At 41.8% G+C, this 11217-nt stretch overlaps 1 protein-coding gene across 1 annotated transcript; it reads right to left on the bottom strand.

Annotated features, from left to right (window-relative positions):
• Positions 1 to 413: 413 nt before the first annotated feature.
• HAPSTR2 (HUWE1 associated protein modifying stress responses 2) lies at positions 414 to 2222 on the bottom strand. Its single transcript, XM_002720525.4, has one exon. It carries the CDS (start codon positions 1569 to 1571, stop codon positions 750 to 752), a length of 822 nt encoding a protein of 273 aa, XP_002720571.1. The 5' UTR covers positions 1572 to 2222; the 3' UTR covers positions 414 to 749.
• Between the last annotated feature and the right edge of the window lie 8995 nt (positions 2223 to 11217).

Raw genomic sequence — 11217 nt, 5'->3', positions numbered from 1 at the left:
CTTTTTACATTTCTATGAAAAAGCAGCACCACTGGGCCACTAAGAAACACAATCTTAGGCTCTCAAGTATTGTTTTTTTCCTAAAAAGTGCAGTGAATTAATTCAGTACCAAGTATTACCAGTCCAACCATCATAATCACCAAAATTGTTCACTATTTTTCAAATTATGAAAATCACAGCCTAGTAAATATTACGTGCAAAATTTCTTCGAGAAATCAGGTGCATGGTACAGTGGAGTAAAAATGGAAAACTCCAGATTTCACAAAGATGTCAAGTTTTACATTTCGGTGCAATGTAACTGAATTGGCAAAGACCATTAGAATCAGCAATCAAAACCGGAAGGATAAATTTTCCTTTCACCAAGTAAACACCCACTCTGTCCTTCCCATTTAGGAATTTAAAATAAGATCACATTTATTCATTCAACAAACATTTATTGAGCACCAGCAAGTGTGCTAGGTGCTAATGTAATTTAACAAGGCTCCAGCCCTGAATGAATACTTTTGCTGTAAGTGATCTTGTTAACTACTACATGACATCTGAGGTTCTCTGCTACAATTATACTTTTTAGGAAGTCAGAGTCATATGAGGCCTCTTCTGAAATACTTTTAAAGTTTCTTTACGGCAAACTTGATAGAAATCTGTTTAACTTAAGGAAGAAAGATGATCTCCGGCACCCTCCGGACAAGCGTGTTGAAGGTCGACTTAGCGCTCAGGCAATGTGGTGGCTGGTGACCAGTGACGCAGTTTTAGACCATTCGGTTGCGCTTGTAGGTTGGGGAGTCTGTGATGCCATCACCGCAACGGGCCGAGGTGCGCTTGCGGGTCCCCCCACTGTCCAGGTGTTGGGCAACTTCTTCTGGGTTGAGGTCGTCCTCAAAGAAGCTACTTCTTCGGCGGCCACTGCTGGCGACACCACTCTCTTGAGATGGGGAGCCAGGCGCGCCAGACCGCATGCTGATTCCCGCCATCGCGCCGCTGAGGCAGTGTAGGGCTATAGCCTCGTGGAAAGGCTGTAGGTCGACGTCCACTGATGAGCTGGATTCGGTGGCCGCAGCCTGGCCAGCGGCCCCAGTGAGCGGCTTCGGGGACGTCCTGGGAGGGCGTGGCGGGGCAGGGGCGGGGGGAGCTTTGCCACAGAGAAAGCTAATCAGATCTTCGCGGCGAATAGTGCTTCGGCCCTTTTTCACCCACTCCAACACATCTCTGATGCGACGCTGGTAGCCAACCTGGACGCCTAGCTCAAAACTTCGTCGGTGGGCATTCCCGCTCTCTTTGTACAGGCTGGTCACGGCCATGGCCGCATGCTGGAAGGGGTCCCACACGGAGAGTCCTGGCTGTGGGCACCCAGAATCCTTGTAGAGCTGAGCCACAGCAGTGGCCGAAATCTGGAAGAGGTGCCACAGCTTCTGCTGCTCGCTCTTCAGCCCTGCCGCCTCGGCGGCCGCCTCCTCCTGCAGCTCGGGGAGCTGCTGCTCTTCCTGCTCGGCCTCGGCCAGGCACTGGCGCTCCCACTTAGACAACCAGGGCTCCGCGACCTCGGCCTCGCCCTCCTTCGGCTTCTCCTCCATCCTCCTCCACCTCCTCCACCTCCTCCACCTCCTCCACCTTCTCCACCTTCTCCACCTTCTCCACCTCCTCCTTCAGGCCGCGCGCCTCCTCTACCGCCTCCTCCTCCTCCGCCTACTCTTGCTCTTCCACGTCCACCTCACCTCCTGCTCCGAGATCCCCTCCACCTTCCGCGGCGGCCGCCGCCGCCGCCTCCTCCGCGTGCGCTGGCGGGCGGGTAGGCGAGCGCGCGGGCGGCAGGGCCCTGAGGCCAACTGCTACGGCTCGCGCCGCCCGCGGCCCGGGAGTACGCCCCGCCCCGCCCCGCCGGCCCGGCCCCCGGCAACGCCGCGGTCGCTGTCTCTGCTGCCGTAGAGATAACCCCGCAGCCGCTGGTGCCGCTGCGCTGCCCCTTCCGGCCCCGCGGTGCGCTCCTACGGCCCCCCCATGGCGCCGCGGCCTCCCCGCAGCCTTAGTCACCACCGCCGCTACCGCCACGGCCCGCAGCCCGGCCCCAGCCCCCGCTCGCGCCGCGGCTGCAGCACTGAGAACTTGGAGGGGGGGCCGGCTGGAGCGCTGCCTCAACGCGGCGCTTGCCTACCTCTTGGCCCCCTTTTCACACATTTTTAGGACTTGTCGGCTTCATCCAATGAGCTGATCAAATTTTACATCCTATGTTGCCAGAGAGGATTATGGGGCAACTTCATGGTGTCGATCACATCCAGGGCGCCGATCCGGGGAGGCCGGGAGGGTAGAGTGGAAAGACCGCGGCCCTCATGAATAGGCAGCAGTCTGAACTCCAGAAATGACCTCCACACACAGGTGCCCGAGGAAAGTGTTTTCCTCGGACTGAAAAAGTATTTTGATAAGGAAAAAAAATATCATATCAGGGTATGCGCTCGCCCTTTTTCCGACCTCTGCTTCTTCGACTCAGTTTCCCCAAATGCCTGAGGAGGTTTCTGGACAGATTTCTGGAAAGCACTTTCAGTCGTGATATAGAACTTGCCTGCTGTCCCCGCAAAGCGCCTCTCGGGGCTGGTTGTATAGTTAACAAATTATAGAAGTAACGGTCAGAAACGATCTTCATTCTCCTACTACCCCCCATTCTCGCAAAGGTTTTTATCATTTAAAAATGTGGTGGTGCTGGTGGGGGTTCTGTGTGGTCAACTCTCAGCTACTGAAAATTCTAAGATGAAGGAAAAGAAAAGACAAAAAGAAAGCTCATACGCGAGATTCTGCTCTAGTATAAAATTCAGTACCTTTTGGGAAAAAAAAAGACAAAAAAGTTACCTGAATAACAGTACCCCTCAAAAACTGGTTACTTAAAACATCATAATAATACCAAAATTAAGCCAAAGCAGCATGGGATGATACTGTCTGTTCTTTAAGTTCAATAACAAATCCTTTGAAAGATGCAAGCCTTTCTCAGTGTAGCCAGTTCCAGAGCAAACTGTTAAAAGAAGAAAAATTCATACTGACCTAAGAATAATATCAAAATGGTAGAAATTAACATGTAAGGAGTGTTTAATTTGGGGGGAACATTTAGAATATTAGTCAAGTATCCAGAAAGAGTTACAAAGATAAAGCCAAATCTTCAAGCAAAATCTTTAAAAATTCCCAAGAAAATTAGTGCATAAAGTAAAATTATCTAATAATTAAGCTTTATCATCTTCCTTAAAAGAAACACATGTTTCCAAGTTAAATTTAAAAGAGAAGAAGAAGAAGAAGAGGGGATTGTACCCTTTCTCTGCAAACGGGGCTTTTTCACGATTCATTAAACCCTTTTTCCAAATGTGTAATTGGACTCTTCTCATTTACATAAACGAAGGATGAGGCAAAAGACTAAAGATCAGCCCAAAATGAGAGATATGTTTCTCATTAACCTATACTAAAAATATTCTAGAAGGAAACTTCAAGAAAGCAGAGGCCCCCTTTCTCAACCCCTGTCTCACCACTAGACCTGAAATACTTCATGGCCAAGGAATTAGCCTGTTTGCCAAAGCTGTGAGGGTTGCCCTGCACATGATGCCTCACCGTTTTTTTTTTTTTTTAATCATAGGCATATGCTTTTATTTTATTTTCTCTAAATAAAAGGCTTGGACCTAAATGAGTGTCAGTAGGATACCATATCCTACTTTCTTTCTTCATTTTTGATTGGGTTAAAAACCAAGAAGAAAGACTGTTCTGTCTTTTAAAGAGCATAACTCTCTGCTTGGGCTGGAGTGATCTGGCTGGTATCCTCCATTCAGTTGGTTTCAGCACCTGATTAATTAGTTAATTAGTATTTAGAGCTGACTAGCCCCCAGTCGGCAATTTCCATGCCCTGCATGGCGAAATGTTGAATCCAGCATTGAAATTTCTGTCGCACACCCTAATTATTATCACCCCACTACTTTTAAAACCATTGCACCAAATTACTATTATAGACAGAGCCAGACAACTGTGTGGGAATATATTCTTTCTCAGAAATAATGGTAGAGTTAATCAATATTTTTCACTGTTGCCCTTAACACATTTAAGTAAAACAATTAAATGGGAAAAATTCTAATTCAATTAGCCTCCAACTCCTTCCACTGAATAAGTGATTTTATATGAGATGTTATAAAAATCAAATAAAAATTTTAATAGTAGTTTATCAATTCCACAGATCATAGAGTGTGTTTACAAGATATGCTATTTGAAATTAATTTTGTTCCTATATAAGTCTAAAATTTCAGGAGTAAAAAAGGCAATACAAAATAGATACAAAAAAGATCATTTTTACTAGCTATAAGGAAATGACATTATCTTTGTGGGGCAGGGGTGGCTTTTAAAGTTTAAAAAATTGACACGGCTTATGAATGTTTTCTATAGGAAAAAATACTCCTTGGCCACTGCCCCATTCTTCTATAAATCTGATGTCATGACTAAGGTTAAAGATCAAGTAGGGAAAAGCAGTTTTAGAAAATAAGTTTAGGATGTAAACCTAAGGAAGTCTAATTTTTAATATTCCTCAATGTACCATTACCAAAAAGGGATCAGTGTTGTCAATGGTAGCTATTTTCACCTGGAAACAATCTTTATATACTAGTACAGTGAGTTGCCTGTAATTGTAAGAGCTAAATGGTACACAAAACTGGATACACAACTACACAGATCAGTAAAAGGGTGGGACTGAAAGCAAAAGTAAACACCAACCTTAGGAAATGAAAGAAGTTAAAAGATAAGTGTTAAGGACCTTATTCTTTTTGGAGAATAAAACAAGATTTAGTAGCTTTCCACTTAATTTAAATGAAAAGAACCACTACCTTACATATTGCAGTGATAATGTAATGGGGAAAGAAAACAAGAAAGTCTTTGTACAAATGACACCTCCTATAGTTGTTGTGAAGAAACTTTTCCCCTTGGTATCTGCTAACAAATTCTAATTAATGCTGCACATTCCTTTACTGAAATCATTTAATGCGTAACAAGGGGGGTAAAAAGAAATGCTGAATGCTCGTGATTGCCCTGTTAGAATTATGGGAGTGAAAGCCTGGGGCCCCAAACTTACTGTCTATTAAAGCCAAGCTTTGAAAAAGAAATGCAACCTACAAAAGCTGTCAATCTCCCTTGCCCCTAAAGCCTGGGTTCACATGGATTCAAGTGACAGCCCTCCTCCCCCATGCACAATACATCAATCTGTCTCTCCCACAAGCACCCACAGCCCATTGTGCTGGCCGCAGGTGCCTATTATGGCACCCATGGCTGCCTCCCACAGCTCCGCCCCTGAGAAACAGGAACTGCAGACAATGGAGCCCTGTGGGAAGACAGAGGTGGGTGTTGGGAGGGATAACAGACAGATGGTAAAGGGTATAGGGTAGTAAGGTAGTTTCAAAACAAATGTCAAACATTCAAAATTATTGCTTTTGCATTACCCCCCCCCCCTTTTTGAATTGCCTTTGCTTCAATCACCATCTGCCAAATTATGAAAACACTTACCTGTTAGGATATTTGCTTCTCTTTTTGGGTAGTGGTGGAGGGGATGCCCTTCATTACTCTACTGCTTCAAATTAGCCACTAGGTTTCTCAAGGTCACAGACTAAGGAGTTTCAGTTAAGTGACACCAGTAGACTATATAAAGTAAGAAAGAAATATTTCTAATTTTTAATAAGGCTTGTTATTTCCTTTCAAACTTAGTTTGGGACTCTCTAAGTGGTTAAGGGTTATAAAAACTAGTTATACTGAATAAGTTATTTGTGAAATCAAAGTACTATAAGATTTCTTAACAATTTCATACCAAGCAGATGGAAAATCTTAGGTCATTTCTTTTCTGATAAGTAAATACAAAAAGGGACATGAGGTAGACTTAATAATCAAAGTAGTAAGTTTCTGACTTGGCTTATTTTCCTATTCCTAAACATATCAATACATAAATGAAATTAAAAATCATAAATTCTATCACACTGAGTAACATTATCCAAAAAATGTTTTTTGAACATTGCATTTTGTAAAATGTCACTTCTCTGTGTTTTTATTTCCTGAGTTCTGAACTAATTGAGAAGCATTAAATATAAGAATTAAAATACACACCAAAAGCATGTATATGTATTAGTTCAACATGGTCATTTCAATATATCACCTATTTCTATTTTCCAGATAATTTATCCTAAGTTACAAAGAAATGAACAGTGATTTCATCACTACTAGTGCTACCTGTGTGAAACAAAAAATAACCAAGAAAAACTTGGCACAACTCTAAGTTATGGTCAAGACAATTGGTGACTTGTTAGAGTGAGGGTAACCCAGAACAATGCCAGGGACTAAAACCAGCCAGTTTTCCAAGCAAACAAGAGGGTCTTGGTTTGCTGTCAAAATCCACAAACTGAGCTTTAACTAGGAACTGTCAGAGATCCAAGTGAGCTCCTGGCCAGGCTGTGCTTAATTAGCAGAGTTGGTTTGGGTTTTTAAATTACACAAGAAAAACAACCGATGTACTATGAAAGCATATAGTGGTCTAATATAGTACAAAATTCAGTTTTTCATCATATTTGGATATGTTATTTTGCATGTTTCATTAACTTGAATTTAGATTTTGAATATTATTTTGTGCCAATTACTAAAACATGTTTCTTTTGTTTTCTCCTTGTATATTCTTTCAAAGATCTTTATATATTTATCATCAAATTCAAATATGAATCCTTCCTTTTTAAAAATGTAACTGGTAGCATACATAATTTTATAACCCAATAGATCTTGCAGATTAGTCCATATCAGAATATTAAGAATTTAAAGGGCATACTTCTTTTCTTTTTTGAAGATTTATTTATGTATTTAAAAGCAGAGTGACAGAGAGAGAGAGAGAGAGAGAGAGAGAGAGAGAGATATCTTCCATTGGCTGGTTCATGCCTCAACAGGCTGCAAGATCCAGGGCTGGGTCAAGCCAAAGTCACAAGCCAATAACTTCATCCTGGTCTCCCACACTGGTAGCAGGGTTTAAGTACTTGGGCCATCTTCCACTGCCTTCCCAGGTGCTTTAGTAGGGAGATGGATAGAAGACAGAGTAGCCAGGACTCAAACCAGCACTCTGATAAGGGATGCCATCATCAGAGGTGGTGGCTTTACATTCTGGACCAAAAGGCCAGCCCCAGTATGTGCTTAAATATGAATTGTTTTGAGTCATATTTGGTATTTGTAAAAATTAAGACTCTAGGGGCTGGTGTTGTTGCACAGTGGGTTAAACCACTGCCTGTGAGAGGCACATCCCATAGGGCATGAGTTAGATTCCCGGCTATTCTGCTTCTGATCCAGCTCCTAGCTAATGCACCTGGGAAAGCAGCTGAAGACAGCCCAAGTACTTCTGCCCCTCCACCCATATGGGAAACCTGGATGGAGATCCTGTCTCCTTGCTCCTGGCTTCAACCTGGCACAACCCTGATCATTGTGGCAATTTGGGGAATGCACCAATGCTTGGAAGATCCTCTCTCTCTCTCTTTCTCTCTCTCTCTCTCTCCCTCTCTCTCTCTCTCTCTCTCTGTCTCTCCTCTTTCTGTCACTCTGCCTTTCAAGTAAATCTTTAAAAACATAAGACTATCAAAGAGATCACATAAACAAGACTAATGTCTGCAAATACTAACTGATAGAATTAAGGAGAGAATGACCCAACATGGGAAGCAGGATACGCAGCAGACTCATAGAACGGCAGATGCCCTAAACAGTACTCTGGCCTCAGAATTAGCCCTTAAGGCATTCGGATCTGGCTGAAGAGCCCATGAGAGTATTTTAGGCATGAAAAGCCAAGACGCTCTGGAAAAAAAAAAAAAAAAAAAAAAAAAAAAAAAAAAAAAACACCTAAATGAAAGATCTCTGCGAGTTAGATCCCAGTGGAAAGAACGGGCCATCAAAGAAGGAGGTGCCTTTCTCTGAAGGGAGGAGAGAACGTCCACTCTGACTATGACCTCATTTAAATAAGATTGGAGTCGGTGAACTCAAAATGCTTCCATAGCCTTGGCAACTCATGACAAGAGCCTAGGGTGATTACTGATGCCATAAACAAGAGTGTCAATTTGTTAAGTCAACAACAGGAGTCACTGTGCACTTACTCCTCATGTAGGATCTCTGTCCTTAATGTGTTGTATAATGTGAATTAACACTATAACTAGTACTCAAACAGTATTTTACATTTTGTGTTTCGGTGTGGGTGCAAACTGTTGAAATCTTTACTTAATATATACTAAATTGATCTTCTGTATATAAAGAGAATTGAAAATGAATCTTGATGTGAATGGAAGGGGAAAGGGAGTGGGAGATGGGAGGGTTGCGGGTGGGAGGGATGTTATGGGGGGAAGCCATTGTAATCCATAAGCTGTACTTTGGAAATTTATATTTATTAAATAAAAGTTAAAAAATAAGACTCTAGTTCAAAACTGGGAAATATATATCATTCAATAATCTGGCTACCAAAATAATCAAATATTTGGATACTACCATTATTTCTACTTATGAAAAGATATATTTATTTTTATTTGAAAGGCAGAGAGAGAGAGAGAGAGAGAGAGAGAGAGAGAGAATTCTTCCTTCTTCCAGTCCACTCCCCAAATGCCTATACAGCCAGTGCTAGATCATGCCAAAGCCAGGAGCTGGGAACTCTGTTCAGAGTGTCCCATGTGGGTAGCTGGCACTCAAACCTACACACTCCAATGTGAGATGTAGGCATGTTATTTGAAAGGCAGACAGCAGAGAGACACAGAGAGGGAGAGAGACAGACAGAAGGAAATGTTCCATCTGTTGATTCATTCCCCAAATGCCTGCAACAGTCATGACTAGGCCAGAAAGAAGCCAGGAACCAGGAACTATTCTAGGTCTCCCATGTAGGTGGCAGGGACCCAAGTACTTGATCCATCATCTGCTATCTCCCATGGTGCATATTAGCAAGAAACAGAATGAGAAGCAGAAGGCAGAGCTTGATCCCAGGGACTCCAATATGTGATGTAGGCATCCCAAACTGTGGTTTATCCTGCTGAGACAATGCACACTCCAGTACAAAACCTTTGGAATTAGCTTTCTCACTTCAATACATTCTAGGGAGATTCATCTAGATTATTGCCTATATCAATAAGTAGTTCCTTTTTTTATAGCTGAGTAGTATTCCATGGAATGGATTACCACAACTTAAACATTCAACTATTGAAGAACACCTTAGGTGTTTCCAGTTTATAAATAAAACTATTATGAATAAAGTTGCTTTGAATATTTGTGTTCAGATTTTTGTGTGGACGTAAGTCTTCAAAAGTACCTAGGAATGTAATTGTTGAGTTGTATACTGTTCACATATTTAGATTTAAAAAAAAAAACTGCCAAACTTATTTTATAGAGTGGCTGCATCATTTTACATTTCTATCAGTAATTTGTGAGTGATCCAGTTTTACCATATCTTCTTCAGCATTTGTTTTTGTCACTAATTTTAGCCCTCTGCTGGATGTACAGTGATATCTTATTGCGGTTTGAATTTGTGTTTCCCTGGTATCTAATGATGGTTATCACATTTTCATGTGCCAAGATTTATACCTGTTTATTTCAGTAGAATACATTCAGAAACACATTATAAGCATTTTATATTATATATATGTTTAAGTATATCCTTCTGTAGCAGCTTATTAAATTCCTGTTTCTTATTATAGTATGAAAATTATGTCAGCATAACCTATTTGATATTTGCATAATATTCCATTATATGACCATTGAATGTACCATACTTACTAAGGAAGTCACCTCTGATTGGATAGTCAGTTGTTTACTTGAAAAAGTGCAGGAGGAGTGAATATGAGTTTGATTGTGACTCTGAATGAGCATGTATGTTCTTGTTCATGTGTGTGTATGTGTGTTTGTATTAGTTGCAGTTTTCCAGAGAAATAGAACCAGTATGATGTGCATGTGTAGATATATGTATGCATTCACACATATGTATTCATATTCACATATATAAATGAATATGAATACATATGTGAATGCATATATATATATATATAAAGTGAGAGAGATTTTAAGGAATGGTTCACATGATTATGATTATGGAGACTAGCAAATCAAAAATTTGCAGGATGATCTGGAAACCTGAAGATTCAGGGGAGAGCTGATGTAGTTCATGTCTGAAGGTTGGCAAGAGGCTAGAAACAGGGAAAGATCCAATTTTCCTCAGAGTAATGGCTATCTTCTGGAAGAATTCCATCTTGCTTGAAGAGGATGAATTTTTGTTCTATTTAGGTCTTCAACATTTGGATGGGGACTATCCGTTTTATGGAGGGGAACCTGCTTTATTCAAGGTCTACCAATTTAAATGTCAATCTCATCCAAAAAAAAAAACCCTCACAGAAACATCTAGAATAATATTTGACCAAATATCTGGGCACCATGGCTGAGCTAATTTGACACATAACATTAAACATCACAGTGTGTGGGCACAGGACTATATTTAAAGTCAATGGTAAGGGACAAGCATCTGGCCTAGCATTTATGATGCCAGTTAAGATGCCCACATCAGGGTACTTGGATTTGATACCTGATTCTGGCTTCTGATTCCAGCTTTTTGCTAATGTGGACCCTGGAAGCAGGGGTTCCTGCCACCCATGTGAAAGACATGGAATGAGTTACTGGTTTCTGGCTTTGGCTATGGCCCAGCCTTATTGTAGGGATTTGAGGAGTAAACCAATTAATAGGATGTGTGTGTGTGTGTGTGTGTGTGTGTCTGTATCTCTCAGCAGATGGAAGAACCAGCAGATGGAAGACCCTCTCTCTCTCTCTGCCTCTGCCTCTCTGTAACTCTGTCTTTCAAATAAATAAATAAGTAAATCTTTTTAAAAAAGGTAAGAAAGGGGCCGGCGCTATGGCACAGTGGGTTAACACCTTGGCCTGAAGCGCCAGCATCACATATGGGCACCAGTTTGAGACCTAGCTGCCCCATTTCCGATCCAGCTCTCTGCTATGCCCTGGGATATTAGTAAAAGATGGCCCAAGTCTTTGGGCCCCTGGAGACCCAGAAGAAGCTACTGGCTCCTGGCTTTGGATTGTGCGGTTCCAGGCATTGCAGCCAATTGGGGAGTGAACCATCAGATGGAAGACCTCTCTCTCTCTGTCTGCCTTTCCTCTCTCTGTGTAACTCTGACTTTCAAATAAATAAAAATAAATCTTAAAAAAAAGTAAGAAAAATACAAA

This window comes from Oryctolagus cuniculus, chromosome X, assembly GCF_964237555.1.
Source record: "Oryctolagus cuniculus chromosome X, mOryCun1.1, whole genome shotgun sequence".
Lineage (NCBI taxonomy): Eukaryota > Metazoa > Chordata > Mammalia > Lagomorpha > Leporidae > Oryctolagus > Oryctolagus cuniculus.
This window is presented reverse-complemented; position numbering and strand designations above follow the sequence as displayed.

Bases quoted from the DNA above. Each gene is read 5' to 3' on its own strand.
- HAPSTR2 (XM_002720525.4), bottom strand. From the start codon at position 1,571: ATGGAGGAGAAGCCGAAGGAGGGCGAGGCCGAGGTCGCGGAGCCCTGG.